This window comes from Lontra canadensis, unplaced genomic scaffold, assembly GCF_010015895.1.
Source record: "Lontra canadensis isolate GAN:19392208 unplaced genomic scaffold, GSC_riverotter_1.0 scaffold9, whole genome shotgun sequence".
In the NCBI taxonomy this organism is placed as follows: Eukaryota; Metazoa; Chordata; class Mammalia; order Carnivora; family Mustelidae; genus Lontra; species Lontra canadensis.
In genome coordinates this window covers 35,823,873-35,844,930 of record NW_022631003.1, presented here as the reverse complement: position 1 = coordinate 35,844,930, position 21,058 = coordinate 35,823,873, and the positions used below count along the sequence as shown (strand labels likewise).

The 21,058-nt window shown below is 37.0% G+C and overlaps 1 protein-coding gene and 1 long non-coding RNA gene across 12 annotated transcripts in view; one reads left to right on the top strand and one right to left on the bottom strand.

Annotated features, from left to right (window-relative positions):
- Positions 1-1,061: 1,061 nt before the first annotated feature.
- Positions 1,062-20,572, top strand: LOC116866328. Its single transcript, XR_004382371.1, has 3 exons — positions 1,062-1,160; positions 9,052-9,204; positions 20,394-20,572. It is a non-coding gene; the product is annotated as an uncharacterized LOC116866328 (long non-coding RNA).
- The window catches only part of ABCC9 (ATP binding cassette subfamily C member 9), a 144,724-nt gene continuing 138,113 nt past the window's right edge, over positions 14,448-21,058 (bottom strand). For 9 of the 11 annotated variants that reach the window (XM_032855299.1, XM_032855295.1, XM_032855305.1 and 6 more), the window contains 2 exons: positions 20,522-20,584; positions 14,448-15,757 (listed from right to left, as the gene is read on the bottom strand). In XM_032855299.1, coding sequence (XP_032711190.1) covers positions 15,620-15,757; positions 20,522-20,584 — 201 coding nt within the window. In that variant the 3' untranslated portion in view covers positions 14,448-15,619. Of the gene's footprint in view, positions 15,758-19,651; positions 19,828-20,521; positions 20,585-21,058 lie in introns of all 11 variants that reach the window. The other 2 variants (XM_032855306.1, XM_032855304.1) reach the window with 1 other exon arrangement.

Sequence of the window (21,058 nt, the reverse complement as noted above, 5' to 3'; positions counted from 1 at the left end):
TGTCTAGATGGTCTGAATGATAAAACAGAGCAATTGCGCACAAGAAAGGTTATATAGTAAATATCTTTCTATAGTTTTTTGAATAGGCTCCAGGAAAGGCAAATGTGCTTTCTCCCACAGGTCAGTCCTCCTGATTTGGCACTTGTGTTAATGGAAACTTTAATTCTTGGAAATTTCACGTATTTTCCAAGACTCAGGGCAGAAAGCGTATGGAGCATAAACAGTGTGTTCATTTAATTACCAAAAGACCTAAAATTAGTCTTTAATAAAGGCAATGAAGAATTTTTTCCCATTGTGGATAGATCTGCTTAACCCCTTTCAGCCCAGGTTGCTAACTGTTAGTGGCAGCTCTCATCTCTACTGACATTAATTTTTACAGTAATTTATGTAGTAGATTTACTCTAAGTGTGTGGGGATCAATTTGTATAGTTAATCCCCTCATTGTTCTATTTTACAATTGAGTTTACTGTACAATTTATTCCATATTCTTTTAGCTTGGGGAAGATTCATTGAACACCTTTTCACTCTTTTGTGAAGGTTTTTTTTTTTTCCTTTTCTAGGTTTATGTATATAAAATCATAGTTGCTGTCCTGAAAAGGCAGACAGTTGTAGTAAAAGAAACAAGACTTTGATAATGAACTCCAATACAAGCAAGGATGTGATTAGAATGAGAAAGGGAACTACAAACAAAGTGCCTTAAGAATTCAAATGAGAGAGATTAAGACAAAGACAGTAAGGAAAGCTTCGTGGATTAGTTGACGTCTGATCCAGTCTTCCCACCAGATATATTTGGGGGATGCAGAAAACCAAAAAAGGCCATTCCACAGAAAGGAAACATCAGGGACGAAACTGTGGAGTACTGGCCAGAGTGGGCCACGTTTTAGCACAGAACTGAAAGAACTAACATTGATGAAGCAAGGTCAATAAGATGGCCAGACTGGGCGCCTGAGTCCAAGGTTGCCTGGGCAGCCTGTCATCACTCTTCTCAACACATGCATTATTCATGTACTTGTCCCCTCCACCACTCACCCCTCAAGAGTCTGAGGGCTGCTGGAGGGCAAGCCTCCAGCTTCTTTATCTTTGTGTCCTAAGCCTCTGGCTGATCACAGCTCAAATGACAGAAGTGCTGAAAAAATACTTTGGAACAATGCAAGGAAAAGGTAAGGCTGAAAACCACGTCAGGGACTTGAAAAATAAACGCATAGAGGGCCTTACATGCTCAGCAAAGGAGTGGGGGGGCAGTTTTCAGTAGACAGACACGCTAAATCTGATTCAGTAGGACTGGTCAGGAAGCAGGGGCTATGATGGCTTTGGGAATTGCATTTCTGAGTAGAGTTCCTTGGGCTCCAGAACTCTGTGATTGGCAGAAGGGGATACTGGAAACTATTATATTAATTAGAGAAGGGATGAGGTCTGGGGTTAATAAGCAAATATATACAAAAGGAATGTTACACAGAATCAGTAATGCGAGGGAGAAGAATCAGAGCTGACTGTGGTATTTATTGTGACAGGGAAATACCACTGACCCTTGAACAACATGGGTTTGAACTGCATGGGTCCAGTTCTGGGCAGATTGTTTTCAGTAAATACAGTACGGTACTATAAATGTGTTTTCTCTTCTTTGTGATTTTCTGTTTTTTTTTTTTATTTTTCAAAATTTAAATTCAATTAATTAACATATAATGTATTATTAATTTCAGAGGTAGAGTTCAGTGATTCATCAGTCTTGTATAATACCCTGTGCTCATTACATCAGTCCTTATGATTTTCTTAATAAAGTCTTCTTTTCTCTAGTTTACTTTATTGTAAGAATACAGTATATAATGCATATAACATATAAAATACATGGTAACATACTTGCTTATGTCATCCCTGAGGCTTCCTGTCGAAGTTAAATTAGTAAATTTTGGGAGGGGGGAGTGAAAAGTTATACATGAATTTTCAACTGCGTGTGGGGTCAGCACTCCTTCAAATTGGTCAAGGGTCAACTATTTATTATTGATTGATATCAATTACTCTCCCTATCGATCTTCCTCTTCTCATATTATGGCCCAAATATGAACATTTAAATTTACCTTGAGAAATTTGTTCAGGAAATCAATTAATTTTTTAAGAACCTGTTTACTACTACTTAAGGTTTATTTTATTGGCCTACTTGTTTAATCACTATTTTGCTACCATCAACTAAAAGTTACATGTGTTTTCTTAACTGTTCTAAAATTTACCCATTTGTTCTTTTAAGAGTGAAGACTAATTTGTGCACCACTCTTGAGGAGACCAGTAAGAAATGTAGAACAGAGCTAAACTATTAAAATCTTATGATTTTCTTGACTATAAGACTTTAAGAATTCTGTTAGAATCTGTTTATGTTGCATATCAGGGTAATTTATGCAACTGGGAAGCAATTCAAGGATATCTGTTCACTTTTAAGTAAACATCTGTTAAGTTCCTTCTAGACCTTATGAGCGTTTTGTTTGTGGATAAAGACATTTCTGCAATTCCCGTTCTCCTAAAAACAAAGTTTGTCAGGTGCCTTCAAACAAGTGAAGAAAGTATTAGGCTGATGCTTTTCCCAATTGTCTGCTGCTTTGATCAAGTACAAATCCGTGTAGTCCTTGAAAGTACTCTCTAGATAAAGAGTGAAGTCCTGGCATTTTAATGACCTTGCCTCTGACTAGACTTGTGAATTTCGAACTCTTGGACTTCCTGAGCCATATTAGATGTAAGAATTTGGACAGTCTTCAAAATGACAATGGAAACGATTCATGTTAGCAGCCCCAATAACGGTTGGTCTATTTGCTTGGTATGCTGCTTTATTAGTGTCCTCATATAAACCACTTTGGAACATATTGCTTGGGAATCAGTTTAATAAAACTGTTACATAAACTAGTAATCAAAACAGCATGTTATACACTCTTTTTTTTTTTGTTATCATGAAATGGGAATGACAATGTAACTCTTCTTATTTATCTATTCCAGTGAGTTTAGAGAATATTTCTTTTTGATATATGTATCTATTTACATACCAAGTAACCCCTCACTGTCCTTGAAATTAGGCCACCACATTTCTTTAAGGATAACCATCAGCACCATTCGTGCAGAAGAATCCATTCAACTTGCGTGCTCAGCTCCTCAAACTTATGCCAGCTCAGAGGTGTGGATCAGCAAGTCAGGAAGGGAGGCATTAAGAACAATCACAACCTTTTAATGTACATCTAGGTGAAAAAACAAAGCCCCTGCACCTAGGTATTTTGTGGGGGAAGCTGTGAGCAAGCAAGTAAATAAGTAATACATTATGTGGTTATCAACGGTGTGTATCAAGACTTAGAAGGGGAATAAGCAGGAGAGTAAGTATTGAAAGTAACTGGGGCCAGGAATTGGCAATTTTATATACAGTTTAGAAAAGGCTTCTTTAAGAAGGTGGAGTTTGAACAAAGGACTAGTCAGGTGATGAACCGGCATTGGGGTGTGGGGGGTTGGGGCGGGAAGAGTGCTTCAGGCGGCTCAAGAACAAATATAAAGGAAACAGTTTGGTGTGTTTGAAGAAAAGGAACAAGATCAACATATCAATCGAGAAGAGAAAAAGTGGGCAATCTGGGAGAGTGGCAAGGGGACTCACCGATCTGTCCATCTCTCCATTTACCCAAAGAATAGATGGAGAGAGTCTGCATATACTAAGCTCTGAAAAACATTGACTTAATGCTTGATGCAGTCATGCTGGGTTGTTTTCTTCCTTTTACACATGAGTCCATTAGAGCAGAGCTAAATGAATTATCCAAAATCAAATACCCAGTAGATGAAAAGTTACAACAAACTCAGAACATCTGATCCCAAATCCCATGCTTTTCTTACTGGACAGTGTCTCAGAGGGACAGTTGTTACTCCATTGTTCATCTGCATGAGAAACACCTGGTAACATTATTTTATGTCCCCCCAGGCTTTTATTGAGCGAGGGTAGAATAAGATATAAAATCTTTGGCCCCCAAATGAAAATATCTTTAATGAGAAGGTTTAAATAGTTATAATAAAATAATGCCCATTTGAAAGTTCCCCTGGAGACCCTCTTGCTCACTCAGGTATAAGAAACTCAGAATTGTCTGGAGGACAGGATGACACCATCTCTATTAAAGTGCTCAGGATAGTGACTGGCCTGTAGTAAGTACTTAATAAATCTTGGATTCTTCTTCTTTTTTTAAAAAAAAATCATTTAAATTCAATGTAATTAACATAGTGTATTATCAGTTTCAGAGGTAGAATGTGGTGGTTGATCAGTTGTCAGTTCTTATTCATATAGTGGGCTGGTTTTGGTTGGGTGATGGTCCAAAGGATCTGAGCTGGGTGTGGAGGTGGGAAGGGGGAAAGGTATAGACCCACAGATTCCTTTAACTATTCGTTAACTATCTCTACTAACCTGAGTCTAAGGAGACATGACAAAATCACTTTATAGACTAGAGTACTGTTTTTGAGACCTCACTGACCTTCAGAGTGCTACTAACCAACACTTGTACTCTTGAATTTAAATACTGAAAAGAAGCCAGCCAAGGCCCTGGTAATAAAATAAGGACCCAGAAATTCAACCTGTCTGTTTTACTATGTTACTACTATGTTAACCTGCCTGTTTTACTATGTCTCCAAGAGAAAAGTGGTTTCTTCAATCAAGTAGAAAGTACCCGTAGTAATTATTTTCTGTCAGTAGGGTACAAAATGCTATACTAAATAAAGTTGGTGGGGTCCCTTCCAAGAGAAGATAAGGAATAGTGGCTGTCACTGTTTGTTTTTCCAAGCCTTGAAATTATGCTTTGATATTCTTGTGCCAAAGAAAGGTGAGGTCACATGAGCCTGGGATCTCTTTTGCCATAGGAACTCTTCACAGGTTTTTCTGAAGCTCTTAGGGAAGAGCAATTCCTTCCCAACGATGTCCTGATCTATTGCTAAGCTTCACGTCACAATGTTTTGAAAACTCAGTGACTCATACGGTGCTTGGAAAGAGAAACCTGACATTTTCCAGAACCCTCTGTAGGGTGATTCCTTATTGCCACCTTTCAAAAGTGCCAGTTGCAAAAGGGATTATAGAGGTTGAAAATGATATTTAGATTTCACAATCATTTGCTAGGATTTTTTTTTCCTGCTATTAAGTGGCCTGGATTTTCCTTTAGGTAAAAATTTTCTGTGCCAGAAAAGCTTTCACAAGGTCATTTTTCTAAAGAGGTTCATATTAGAATTAAATATTTGATATTTGTTACTAATTTAAAATGCCAAATTACCTCACTTATTGTTAGAATAAATGGGGTAATAATATGATCTTTCTGTAAACCTTCAGAAGTTTATTGTACAGTTGGGTCAACCTTTTTTTAAAAGAAAATTGAGGAACTGGGAAGATACATGAAATATGCGTTAGCCTTTTGTCTAAGCTTACAGAATTTTAGGGTCAGAAAGATGTGGGATCAGTTGGCCATGCTGCCAGTTACTTAGTTGGTGGCTTTGAGCAACATACTCCATCACACTGAAACTGTTTCCTCTTCTGGAAAATGGACACATTAACATCTACCTCTCAGAGTTGTATAGATTAAGCGAGGTGAGTATGTACAGGATTTAGCACAGGCTGATACACTTGAAACATATTTTCTAAAAAAAGGGTAATTTTGACACAACTTCCATAATTAGTATTGAATTAACTTATCGCTTATTATTTGAATATTTTCTTTACCTGCATTTATTAGTATTTTTGGGCCAGTAGCCCATAACAATGGTTATAAAAGGCATGCTCTTCTCCTTAGTGATTTTGAGAAAAATGCTTCCAGAATATATAACTTACATAGTTATCATTTTAAGGTAGTGTGCTCTTTCTACTTTTCTAGGTTTTTAAAAATTAATAATGGATGGTGAATTACATAAAATTCCTTTTTAGCTTTTGTTTTTGTTTCTTCCTTGACCAATTAATATGGTAAATTAAAGCACTGGATTAAAAAAATGTCAGTTTTTACATTCCTGAGATATACTGCATGTGGTCATGGTGATATATTATTTTAATATAAGGCTGAATCATTTTTGCTAATATTAACTTAGGATTTTTGCATCAATATTTATAAGTGAGATTGGTCTGTATTATTCTGTCTGTTCTCTCTGTCTGGTTTTGGATGAAAGTTATGGGTCCTTTTAATTTTAATTTTAATTAATTATTTATTTTTTAAAAAGATTTATTTATTTGAGAGAGAAAGAGCACGCCTGCACGTGTAGTGTGTGGGGGAGGTGGTGGTGGTGGGAGAACAAGAGGGAGAGAGATTCCTCAAGCAGACTCTTTGCTGAGCGTGGAGCCCTGGGCTCCATCCAAGGACCCTGACTAAGATCATGACCTGAGCCAAAATCAAAAGCCGGAGGCTTAACTGACTGAGCCAGCCAGCTGACCCTTTTTTTTTTTTTTTTTTTTTTTTTTTTTTTTTTTTCCAAGAGAGAGAAAGCTAGTGTGCAGGGTGAGGAGCAGAGGGAGAGGAAAAGAGAATCTTAAGCAGGATCCATGCCTAGCACGGAGCCCAACATGGGGCTTGATCTCATGATCTGAACTGAAATCAGGAGTCTGACGCTTAACCTAATGAGCCACCCAGGCATCCCAGGTTATGAGTCTTTGCAAAAAGAATTGATGCAGATTCTTTCTCTGTGGATTGGAGTAGTTTAATTGGATAGGGATTAGCTCCTTGAAAGGGCAGTTATTTTGAAATCATCTGAGTCTGAATTTTTTAAGGAATAGTTCTTGGCTCTTTAAGTCATCCTCACTCTGGGTATTTCTTTTTTCCCTCTAAGACCCCTATTTCAGAGCTTCTAATATTGTCTTTCATATCTTCTCATTTTGCTTCGTATTTTTTATCAGCTTGTTCTGTGCTGCATTCTGGGTATATTCTAGATCTGTTTCCAATGGAAAGAAGTCTCTCATCATCTAAAGTTAATTGCTATTTAATCCACCCATTGAATTTTTAATTTTAATGGCTTTTTTATCTTTATTAGTTCCATTTGTCCAATCCAAATTAATCTGCTTTCTCTTACCTTTTAAAAACCTGTACCTACAGCCATATAACTACCACGTGGTTCACAGATCAAGACATAAAATATGTCTGTCACCCTAGATTGCCTTCTGCGCCTTTGCAGACTGTAACTGTTCTCTCCCAGAGCTAACTCAGTTATGACTTATTTTGTTTTCTGTTTGTTTTGCTTCTTGTTGAGTTGTGTGTCCCTGGGCTCCTAGCGTAGGTACTCTTCAGTACCTGACTTCCTGTACTCCACATATTTGTGAAGGTTTGGCTATGTTGTTTTATATGCTAAGTATTTCATCGTGTGAAGAAGCCATCATTTATTTATCCATTCTCTTGTTGATGGGCACTTGGGCTGTTTTGGGTTTTTTTTGGACTAGTATGAATAAAGCTGCTATGAGCTTTTCTGTACAAGTCTTTTTGTGAAAAAAACACTCATTTCCCTTGGATACAAGTTCAGGAGTGAAATTGTTGCATCCTGGTATAGGCATACATTTAGCCTTAGAGAAACTGCCTGTTTTCCATGAAGGTTGTGCCGTTTACACTCGCTTCCACCGTGTCTGGGAGTCCCAGCTTCGCCAGAGCTCACCATGGTCAGTCTTTGTAGTTTGAGCTGTTTTTATTTGCATTCCTAGTGAAGAATGATGTTGACCATGTTTTTACAACCAATTAGCAAACATACATATTTTTAAATCTCTTATAGATTGTTTTAATATTTCTAGTCCTTGTGCTAATATTCCTATTTATTGTGTCTCTTGCTTCTCATCATGGTGGTTCATTTTCTCCTGTGGTTTTAATTTTGAATGTGAATTAATTCTGTTGCTTTCCCTCCCCCGCCCCCTTTCCAGGAGGTCTAGGTTATACCGCAACAGACTGATTTTGCACTTGCCCTTTCCAGAACCCCAAGGATATCAATATTCTAGAGCCATTTTCATATAATACCTCAGTATGAATATATCATCTTACCATTGTAAAGTTGGAATCATATTAATTTTTTAAGAGGGAGAAAGCTTATTCTGTGACTTACAAAATAATCCCACATAATACTATTAAGATGTGGTATATGTAGTGATATTTCATGTCAGAATGTGCTTTTCAAATTACAAAATCCTTTCATTGCCATTTAATTGGAGAATCACAAAAACTCACTGAAGCTGGCAGAGTAGTTATCATGCCTTTTTGTTTTCCTTTTTGCAAATGAGGAAATGGAAACTCAGATTTTAAATGATTAATCCAAGGTCACACATCCAATATGTGACAGAACCAAGACTAGAACTCAGGTCTTCTAATTCCTGGTCCACTTCCTTTTTTCAATATATTTTCTATAGGCCAACATAATTTTTCTTTATTATATATCACAGACCATGTAAATCATTTATTTCCAAGAGAACTCAATGGACTCACTAACTGAATCATTAGTTTAGTACAGCTCATGTCCAGGAGTGTTGGCATTGAGGTTGGACTACCTGAATCTCTGTTCTACTAAACCTTGGGCAAATTGGCCAATCTGAACCCCAATTATAAAGTGGTGATAATGTTTGTCTTGTAGAATTTTTGTCAAGATTAAATGAGATTATACTTATAAGGCTCATATCATATCTGCTCAATATATGTTAATTGTAATTATCCTTTCATCCAATTTTTTAATGAGATAGTTTATGCAAATATGCATTCTACTAGTATCTGAATGACTTCACATAGCTCTTTTCTTCTTCCCCCAGGAATATTGCTTCTTCGTGTTGTTTGATACACGATGGTACTAGGCATTGCAGAGATTATATGATATTTAATCATAAGTCATTATGTCATCTCTCTGCTTTATTGGAATACATAGCAAGGCTTTATTAAAATATTGTTTAAGCCAAGAATTTCTCATGAAATATTAGGCTTGCTAATTTTTTCCCTAAGTTTTTTGGCCAAAAGCCTAGATGCCTTGTGTTTCCAATATAATATTTTACTGAACTTAACATATGCTAGAAGTTCAGTCAAGTGGGAACAAAAAAAAAGAAGCTTTTTTTTTTTTTTTCAGGTGAAATCCTGTACCCCAAATCACAGCCTTTTGCCACCTCTCTTTTCCAGTTGGTCAATGTCACAGCAAATTCAGTGCCTTGGCCAAGTGCTTGGCACTTCTAAGTGTCTGAGAGTGGCAGGTCCCTGGGAAGAACTGGTGCCTCTATCTAAGGTATGCTTGTAATTGTCCTATGTGTTGGGGATCCTAAAATGGGTGAGAGAGTGCAATTCTAGGTGGGTGTTACTGCTTGTTTTGAATGGGTGGTTGTGAAAAAGTGTCTCACAGGCTGTGAGTTATGCAGTCATTCCCACAGGGAAATAAAACTTGGGCTTAAAAAGTCAATATTTGGAGGTGATTACTTATGGCAGGAAATTTTTTGTTTTCTTCTTTAAAAGAAAATTACATCCTTGTAGGGTGTGGGACCATGTCAAGAATGTCCAAAGTGTTTAGTCAACCATCTCACTCTACTGCTCATGTGATAGAAGGATGGTTCTCCCTCCCTTAATCCACCCCCCCCAAGAAAAATAATCAGTAGCCAGCTTGGTATCACCACTCTTTTTCTGAACTACTGGTTGTGATTTTGGCTTGTATTCTTGCTTTCACTTCACTCTCCAGCCTGCGTTACATTTTCCTCGCCATGGGTTACTACTTCCAACTGGCGTATAATATCCAACCACAGCTATTTAGGCCAGAGTTCAATACCTGACTCGAAGTAGTGAAAAGTTGTCCAGTCATGCATAAAATAGAAAGATGAGCTCCACAAAGTAGATGCCTTGCTTGATACTTTGAAATGGACAATCTGAGAAGTAGAGATAGTTGTGGGTCCTGGTGCTATCTCATTGGAGATATGAGTGATCAAGGCTACAGGCAAGGTGAGAAAGATGTAGATGGAAGGATATAGAATGGCACAGAAGGGTAGAAGGAAGTGGAGAAGATTGAGATAGAAAGATGGAATTGAGTCAGTGGACTGTCCCCAAACAAGCTGTTAGAGCTGGCCCAGCCCAAACTTGTCCTAGGACTCATAATTCTGCGTTCCCTGGATTTCGAGGCAGATGTGTCTTTTCAGCAGCACCCCCATCTCTGGACTCCCATCCCCTGGTGCATAAAGTGCCATCTCTGGAGACAGATCCAGATTTGAGGTGATTCATTTAAATTCTAATCTCAGTTCTTTCCCCCAGGAAGAAGTACAATAAAGATAGTTATTTCAGAAGATTTCATACTATTTTTCACATACCAGAAAGCTCTGTACTACCCTGACAAATAATCTTCTCAAATCACACCTGATTTACTGAAAGGTATACACATAGCAGATATTCATAAAATAATTAGTCCAGAAGAAAAACCCAAGTTTGTTTTCCTGTAGCATCCTTTAGTAAGGAGATAACCTTCTTTCTTTCATAGATGCCCAGACCAGGTCATTACTTTTATGACAACCATTATCATTTCTTTGTCGAACTAAAAAGAGCCTGCTCACTATAACCCAGCAATATGTTCCCATGGTTATCTTAAAAAAATAATGATGGGGAAAAAAAAAAAAACCACGTTGAATCTTCTCTCACTGAAAACACATTTTATGATTCATCTAGAAGTGAAGTGTCTTCCTAAAGTAGCATTAGGGCTAGAAGATACACTTTAATGCTATTGTAGTTATAAGAATTTCTCTTCATGCTGTGCATTGTAGGTACCTGTATTTGACTTTTCTATGCATTGTATTAATATGTGATGAAAAGATTCATGCAGCTTTATTCTAATTTAAGACAGCAAGAGAAAATGTGAGCAGATATGTGCACAAGGCGGGGTGTGGCATGCACACAGGGTGAGGGGTTGGAGGATACATTGTGACCTGTGAAAGAGGTACACATTAAGGGATTTAAACAGTTTTTTATGTCTACATTCAAAGGCTTGATGAACATTCTAGATGTCTAAACAAGATGATTTTTTAAAAATTGCTCTTTACTTAACTAGTGTTGGAACAAAGCCCCAACTACTATGGGTTAAAAAGCAAATACCTAGATATGGAAGACTGGTCTAAATCCACTTGACTCTGATAATATTAAAGGTCAATAGTCTTTCACTTAAAAATAACTGATAATGTGTATAAATAGTGCATAGCATAGCTCTACGAGAAAAATGAGAATGAACTGGCATTAAACAGTGTTATATTGTTGCTGCTTATGAACACATTACTTATTTTATACAGTGGGCAGATTAAGTGATAAAAATAATAGTCAGAAAACAAAGCTCTTTGCCATTAGTGTGTAGTATATAATTGCAAATGATCTGTGATGGTTGGTGGCACAAAGGTCATAGAGAGCATTCCTCTTGGAGCCAATTAAATTATTATGATTTCCTTGACTTTGTCAATTTAGAAAGAGGACATTGGTGACCATAGCGTGAATGGCTAAGGGAAATTTGCTACTACCCATAGAAAAAGAAGTTATTTATTTATTTGAAAGGGAGAGTATGAGGTGGGGGAGAGGCAGAGGTAGAGGAAGAGGGACAAGTAGGCTCCACTCTGAGTGAGGAGCCCGATGCAGGGCTTGATCCCATGACCCAAAGATTACTACCTGAGCCCAAGTCAGACGTCAGATGCTTAAAGGACTGAGCCACTCAGGTACCGCAAAAAAGAACTCATTTTTTTTTAAAGATTTTGTTTATTTATTTGACAGACAGAGATCACAAGTAAGCAGAGAACCAGGCAGATAGAGAAAAGGGAAGCAGGCTCCCTGCTGAGCAGAGAGTCCAATGCGGGGCTCCATCACAGGACCCTGGGATCATGACCTGAGCTGAAGGCAGAGATTTTAACCCACTGAACCACCCAGGTGCCCCAGAACTAATTTAAATCTTATATAGTAGATATATAGAATGAATGTATCAACCTTCACATATCAGCAATGATGACACCTGTAGAAAAAAAAAGCTGAAGGTGGAAAGGGGAATAACCATCAGATAACTTACCTTCTTTCCATATTGTGAGACATCAACAGTGAAACCTACCCAACGTGCTCACATTTATGGACTGTAAACATTTGGAAATATGACCCCAAATTTAGTGGAATAATGTACAAATAATTCGACAGCTAATTTACATGTGGGGGATAAAAGCTTTGCATCTTTGTGAAGACATTTTCCCCTTAAATTCCGCATTAGTGATTAAACCACAAAACAAAAGGAAATAGCATTCAGAACCCCAGTGTAAATCTTTTCAGGGAAGATTCAGTTTATTTACCTCTATGTTTCCTTTACCATGGAACTAAGGGTTCACTCAGTGACACTGAGGGACCCATTTTAGCAATTTAGAAAGTGGTAATGTCAGGAAAGAGAGGGAGCATGTGAAAATCACCTTCAGTATTCTGTGGCTCCATGTTATCATATCAAAGAAGACTGTGTGATAACTGAGGTAGACCAGTGATTCCCAGACTTGGCTAGTTATGAATCTCATCTGGAGACACTTGCTAGAAATACACCTACAAGTCCTTTCATTGGAAAGTTTGAGCCAGGCGCACCTTACTGCTATTGGGAATGATGTGTAGTTATTCAAGAAGAAAATAAATATAAGTTACAGGACACATCCTCTTGACTACTATTTCTTATGCTAAAATGCTAAGATGAGAATATTGCATTTAACTTTAGATAATGGGTCAATAAGTGAATTATCATGGTACTACAAATCACAGAATTCCAAAGAGTATAGTACAAAATAAGTGATAAAAGTTATATTGGAAGATAACCATAAAAACTGATCAATAAACCTTAGGGGAAAGTCCAGACATCCAGCTATTGAATTAGAGATGTCATAAATTTATTGATACAGTTGTTTCAGTTAATGGCAACTTCCACATAGAACCAATATATAAAAGTAATGAAGTACAGGACAAGTGGAAAATGTCAAACAAAATTATCAGAGCAGGGTGTTATCGATTTACATCTATTGATCATCCTGGTTGATACCCAATGAGATTATAAGTGAAAGAATAATAACCTTATTTAATCAAGCAAAGAGAAAGAGTAATTTATTATATAATACCAAGCCAGTATATTTTTCACGGTAGAATAAACATAACACAAGAAGTGAAGAGAATAACCCAGAGTTTCACGCCCATGGCTAGTGGTGGGACTAATCGGTGGATCAATAAACTACACTTATTTAAGGGCTTACTGTGGGCTAGACACTTGTATAAAATGCAAAGAACATAAAGACAAAGAGACATGGTCCCAGATCTCAAACAGTCCCAGATCTCCAATACCAGTCTTCTGGTATCTCATTTACAGCTAAGCTGACTTTTAAATGGATCATGAGTAGTAGCACAAAAATAAAGGATGCACAGTCCTTTAAGATAGATTTTTTAAAAACCTCACAGTGATATCAGTAAACTTGTTACTTTTCATATAAATCTTTATGCACTTATTGCTTTTAACAAACATTAAGGATTTAAAATCTCTAAAGCTGATTTTGGTTAATTAACTGTAAAATTGGGGAGTGTAAAATTTGATTTGGTTAAGGCTCATCTTTTATAGATATGTACCTATTTAGTAAAAAATTATTTCAAGCTATTTCTGTATTCAATATAACATTATATATATATATATATATATATATATATATACACACACACATATATATATAAAACATAATAGATGATATAACAATTTAAAAAGTTATTCCTGACTTTATTCAGTCAGTTCAGTTTTGGAAACAATTAAACACTCAACTTAAGTGACTAAAAGCTATGAGGGAACTAGTGACCACTTGGGTGTCAGAATGATTTATGTGATTCTTAGTTTAGCGTCATTAGCTATACTTCTGTTGACATTTCTGTAGAGTGGTATAATTTACAAATATCGTGAGGGGTTGCTGTTATGGGTAAATCCCTATTTCTCTGTGAGAATGAGATGTAAGTTGATAGAAAGCCTCATATAAATGCAGCCTTACAAAACATTTCCTTGCCAGAAATACTTTGAGAGAGATTGGTAGAATTTTCAGAAAATATTTTCAAGATTGATTTAATAGTTATTGATTCTGTTTTGTTTAGCTTTGGAAACATTAAGAGGATTTTTCTCAATGAGGTTTTATATATACAACAGGTATCAATTCAAACTAAATGACACAGAACATGTCTGTCCATCCTTATGGAACTTATTTTAGGTAAACATTGGGACTCTATATTCAGGTGAAGACCCAGTCATACATGCCATTAAACAAGTATTATAAATTTCCCAAGAGTGAATACACAATACAATAAACTGAACGTAAAAACTACAGGGAGGGAGCACCAATTCTCTTTTTCTATCAATCACAATTCTTCAAAATCTAACAATGCACGTGGTCTTTATATGAAAACTCGTTATATTTTATACTAGATGGGCACAGAATTGTAGTAGAGAGCTTTGGCTGCTTAGTGTGACAGTGCAGGTAACTTTTAGTATTTTAAAATTTATTTATAAGCAAACATAACACTAATATTCCATCCATATTTGATGCACTCTTAACATACACATTAAAATTAGAGTAACATTTTGATTCACTTTTTACATGTGCATTAAAATTAGAGCAGTACCAAGTGGATACGTGTGTGACACCACTGGGCAGAAATGTCAAAAAGAAGTAAACTCTTCTACCTTGAAATAGACACTTGTTTCATATATATTTATATAAGCAAATGAGACCACTTGCATATGCTCCTGAATCTTGAATAATGTGGAATTTTAGGGCTCAGGATCATAACCACATTTGTTGGTGAATTAAATCATAGAGAGCTTTAGCTGGCCTGTCACAGAAGGACTGGATGTATTTGCTCTTTGAACTTTAGTCTGGAAAAAGCACATCATTCCTGATACCTTAGGAACTTTCTCCTGACTGGACAGGTAAAAATGGAAACTTGAGTATAATTTTTCAAATACCCAAACTCTTTCCATGATCTTTCTGCTTAAGGCACTGACTTCTCAAAGCTACCATAAATGACTTCTTGGTAACAGGAAACAATTTAGATGTGGAAGAGAGACTGTTGAGCATCACTATTACTATGAATGGTAATGAACACTGAATATTCTTATCCAGTAGATAACGGACTTGTGTGTTTTATTTTCTCACTGATTAGAAAACCTGTTCTCTTAATTCTCTTCCAATAACATCTGGGGATACCAACAAAATGGAAAACATATTCTCATAAATAAGAGTATAAGCATACTGAATACTCATGGTGATTTCTATGCCAGAGATATTTACCAGCCTTAAAATTATGAGAAATTACAGCTGTTGACTTACCACTTAAAGTAACTTACATGTTTTAATACAGTCTGCTATTCTTAAAGGTAAAGGGTTTAATTATTAGAAAGATCATCAGTAATGAACATATTAAGCAGTAAGATCTTGGAAAACAAACAAAAAAGAAATATCAACATAGAAAATACAGTATTCATGGGTAAAGTGACATCGTAGCTAATTACAAAGTCCCCTAACACAACAAATATGCTTTACAAAAGTGTAAAAATTTAAGATGCCAAGTTTTGAAGGTCAAGCTGATGATTCATTAAATAGGTTATGACTGCATTATTTTAAATCCATGTATTGGTTTAAGATATCCTTTCACATGTCTGCACGAACAAAAGAAGCAAAAACTCCATCTTCCCTAGCCAAGAGGCTTTCTGGAGTGTCATATTCTAAAATATTTCCTCGCTTCATCACAATAACCAGGTCTGCCGTCAGGATAGTGTGAACCCGATGCTGCAAGTGAAAAAAAAAAAAAAAATACAGGTACTTGTTACAAATTTCGTGAGCCAAAGCAATGGAATAGGCATGTCTCACTGATTATTTATCTTGGGGTGCTAGGAGGTACTAGAACAGAAGCATAGCCTCTTTTTCTGTCTTATTTAACATATCATTATGTACATCAGTTTAAATACTTGCGAGTGTGACTGGGTCTTGGATGTGTTAAATTGAGTGTAATAATATAGTAGTTTCAGCACTATCATGGACGTGTAAGGAGGCTAATTTTGTTTGTCAAATAATTAAATGATAAGAAGACCCATCGTGAACCAGTTATGTTACAGTTTAGACTAAAATTATCTCTTGGGTAGAATCAACTAATTCGTGGTCCAACGCACAACCTGAAGAGCCTTGGACGGTGGTTCAATTCTGCGAACACACTATGGGGAAGGCCATTCGGGAATGCAGTGTTAGAATGGATTATCCAGGACATTAGACATGCCGGCTTGCAGTCTTCGGAGATCATTGCCACACACTTGTGCTCGCTTTTCACTTGGTATCCTTTGGAGAGAAGCTTTGGGATTGGTAATTAATAATAATAAAAAAAAAGCTACCACCTATTGACCATATATTATACATTAGGTGCTCCATGCATGTACTTGTTAATCGTTAAACATTCCTCAAATGTGAGTGTTTCTCTGCTTTACGTGCAAGACCATAGTGGCTCACAGAGGTAAAGCAAAAACAGGAGATCGCATAGATAATAAGTAGCAGAACCAACATAAAATCAGGCTTATTAACTTCAAAACATGAGATATTTCTGCCTGCTATCAGATTGCTTTGTAGGGAGTGTCTGCTGCTTTCAAGGGTGGCTCACCTCCCGTTATTAGCGTTACGGTTAAGAGCACAGGCTTTAGGTGACACGGGGCAGGTATTCTGCTTTCCCCACCTGTGTGGTTGTGCAGTCTCATCAGCAAACTCAACTTTGTATGCCTCAAGTTCCACATCTATAAAATGATGGTATGAATATAGTACCTGCCTCACAGGATGGTGGTGAGGGTCAGATGAGGTGGATCCATGTAAAAAGAATTCAGCACCTTGTCTGACTCATACAAGCACATACTAAATGTCAGTTACTCTTATTTTTTATTTTTAAAACTTACAAGGGAAAAGTCTGTGTCATGGGTCATTTTACTTCTCTTGGTAAGATAGGTGCTGTGCAATAGAAATGTAATGTGGACCACCAATGTGAGACACGTGTAATTTTAAATTTCTTAAATCCACAGCTTCAAGGCACAAATAAACAGGTGAAATCTAGGTTAAGTTATATTAAATCCAGTTGATTTTTTTTTTTTAACAGAAGCTCCATGCTCAATGTGGGGCTTGAATTCATGACCCTGAGATGAAGTCACATGCTCTACGACTGAGCCAGCTAGGTACCCCATAAAATCCATTTTGATAATATATTTTAACCCAATATACTTGAAGTATTTGAATATATGACCAATACAAAAATTAATAATGGTATCTTTTAAATTTTTCTATTAGTACCAGATCTTCAAAATCCAGTGTGTATTTCATACTTACATGTCTTAATTTGGACTACCTTCATTTTAAGTGCTAGGTAGCCATATTTGGTTCTGGGCCACCATATTGGACCTGGACTATGCAGGTCAAAATCTCAGCATGCTGATGGGAGTGCCAAACCCAAAAATATCATCTGTTAATTTGATACAGTTTTCTGAAGTCCTTTCTCCTAATAACCCAGAGTCCAATCTAAAGCCATCCCTAGCCTATCACCTGCCCTGGGCCAGGTGATGGGGTAGTCTCAATGCTTATGCTTTCAGAAAAGCAAACAGTCACAGCTGGGACAACTAGAGGAGAAGAGTAAGACATATATGGAGGATAATAAAGATGCCAGCTCAGAACATGTACCACTATTTCCAACATCCCTAGATGAACCTATCATCCACTGAATATTGGTAATGAATGATATATATTTATGAATTGCCAAAATTTGCAGGATAATGTTTATTTATCTTTGAGAGAAGACCAGAGTCACTTGTATACCCATGCATTTAGAAACAAAAATAAACTTAAGGTTAATAAACTGTTTAATATCTGCTGTATATTTTCCCTCCAAAAAAGATTAATTCTTCAATAACCATATCACAATGCTAAAAAAAGAATCTGGCCTCTAAATCCCTAAATAGAATGTTATAAACATTGCCTTATTATACTAAAATAATATTTATTTAAGAAATAAAAATAAAGGGGCGCCTGGGTGGCTCAGTCATTAAGCATTGACCTTGGGCTTGGGTCATGATCCCAGGCTCCTGGGATTGAGCCCTGCATCAGGCTCCCTGCTCGGCGGGTAGTCTGCTTCTCCCTCTCCCACTCCCCTGCCTGTGCTCCCTCTCTCTGTGTGTCTCTCTCTGTCAAATAAATAAATAAAATCTAAAAAAAAAAAAAAATTTAAAAACATGGAAAAATCTTGGCCAATAGAAAGGAATATATGTGGTGTTTATTCCATTAATCCAAATTATTTTTTGCTTGAGAAAGTGTAGTGTCAATTATAAGGGCACTGATGCAATTTTCAAAATACTCTAGAGAAATTAATCTTATCAATGGTGAATTAGAAAAAATCACTTTCATAAATAAATGCCATGCACTGTTTTGGTGCACTAAGACATCCTTTAAGAAGCCAGAGAAAGTTATCTTTTGAAGTTCTTTCACAATTTTCAGTTGTAGTTAACAAAATTAACAAAATAACTTTTAGCAGGTAAGAAAGAACAGTTACTGTTTAACAGAGCTGAGAATCCTTCTACAAGGTTTCTACCACAGGCTGCTGGTGCTCTCTCTGAGAGCCTGGTAATTCATCCTACCCACAGCTTTCTGTTTTCCCGTGGGGAAGTATCCTAGTGGTCACCCCCACATCAATGGTCTTGAAATGAAAAATGAGTGGAAGATACAGAGGTCTGTGGAAGAGTGTCCAGTGAATGCAGGCAGACAAGAAAGAGAACATAATTTTTTGGTTAAAAATACAAATTATGCTCAATCAATCTTCCAGGTATAAACTAAATGGGGCCACTCAACAATACCATGCTTCATGCAGAAGATAGAAAACTAGTCTTTTGAGTAGAGAGAAAACTAGTCTTTTCAGTAGACAAAGGTCTGCTTCTCTCCCACTTTACCTGTTCGTTCTTCCTCCCCTCCCCCAAATACCTCCCTACCTTTTCCAGTGAGAAAATTCTTGAAAATATTAGAGAACTGTTGTTTCAAGTTAGCCAATTCTCTCACCCATTAAATCATTCACAGTCTAGGATGAATGACTTAATCTGGTAACTGCTCCAGAGCAGAGTTCTTTGGGAAAGTGGGAGAAAAGTGGCTTTTTCTTTACTTAGGCCCAGTGTACAGAAGGTGGGCCCTTGATGGGAATCATTTCCTGCCACTTTAAAAAAGTTGCACTTCCAAGGGTGCTTTTACTCCATGCATCATTCACAAAAATGAAAGCATAAGCAACCACTCCATGCATAGGTTCCAGTATTCAACAGTTAAAACTAAATAATTCTGTAAATTGAAAAAATGCAATTTCCAGGACAGGTAAAGAACAGGTACAGTATTTTTAAGGACACGTACAACATATCCCCCAAAGAAGAGTGAAATTGGTCTTCTTAAGGTCCTCTGTCTTAACAGAGGAAAATCTGGTTCTTGGGTTTCGGTAAATCCTATCTCTCGCCTATACATGTAAGAAAAGTATGCATGCATCTCATTCCATATTGGACGTAACTGAAGCAGCTGGTTAAGCTGATTTATGTGAGAATACCATGTATGTTGCTCCCTCACCCCACCACCCCCTTTAGTCATTGCATTAGCTCTGCCTGGCTGAGAGGGTTCCCCTAAGATAACTACCAGAGAATGGGACAGTTGGCAGAGTAGCTGATGACGGTCTACTTGTTGGTCATCACCAAAGTGGAAAAGAGGCCATTCTTGTGGGCAAGCAAGTTTGGAACAGTATCACACTCCACTAAAATACCCTCAGAGAAGACTAAAACAAGACCTGAATCCAAAATAGAGGAGACACGGTGCTGGAGAGAAAAGAGAAATGGAAAGACAAGAATCAGCAAGAGTGAAAATGCCAGGTGATTCATTTAAAAAGTTCTTGTTAAACATTAAGCCTGAATGTAAACAAGAATCCTTCCATCTGCAAAGAGAAGAAGAAACTACAGCCTCCTGTAAGTAAGTGATTACAAATACAAAGGTTTGGGCAATTCTTCAGTTGGATTGGTGCTCAGAGAAAGTATCTGCCTCAGCCGTGATGTCATTTTTTTTAAACATTTAGGTGAACAGGAACAGAAATTGAGTGTAAGCGGTAGCAAAACTGGTAGTCATGTTGAAGAATTTTGCTTCTGAAACAGCTCATCAGATGATTACATTATTGAAAAGAGAATTATCCCATATGAACTGCCAACTAAATCTGGTTGTGGGGGACCCACAGGCAATCCTGCTGGAATCCTTTGATTTAGGATATCCTATCAATGTAAATCAGGGAAGCTAGGTAGAAACAGCTTGGGGAAAAAAAAAACAGTATAAAGTCTTTTGGAGCATAGCTGTTTTTGTAGCTATTATTTTGTTTTTTTTTTCTTTTGCACAGATGCAGAAGCATTGGCAGAGAAATACATAATCCAACATATGTATACTTGAATTGCCCCAGAATAAAGATTATTAAATCTTAGAACAAAAACCAAAGAGAAGTAAATCAGCCCTGTGTCCAATACTTACAGCTATTGTAACAACGGTGCGGTCTGCAAAAGCCGTCATTACCACTTTCTGCAAAATGTTTTCCTGCCAAAAAATAAATAAATAAAGTCTGAATTTTCTCTGGACTCCTTTTTCTCACCATACTGTTTTGTCCCTGAGAGCAAAGACCGCACCCCTGCCTCCTCCCACTCCTCACCCAGGTCCCATCCCTTCTGAGAACTCCCAGCTCCTGTCTTTTCTGAAAGGTGCCACATGGAGCAGTCCCCACAGCAAGCTTCTGCTGGGCTCGATAGGAGTCTTCAAAAGGCAAATAAAACTTAGTGATCAACCCAGAATGACTGATAGATTTGTTACCAGGGAACTGAAAGGGGAAAATGAAATTAAATGGTCATGGAAATGCTCACTTAAAGTATGCCACAAACAGTATGTATTCAAAACTAATAAAACTCTAATTTTTTTTTAAGATTTTATTTATTTATTTGACAGATAAAATGGCGTTAACCTTGGGGTCAGAAAAGGGAAGAAATAAAACACATGCCCTAAATTTGGATTTTGACT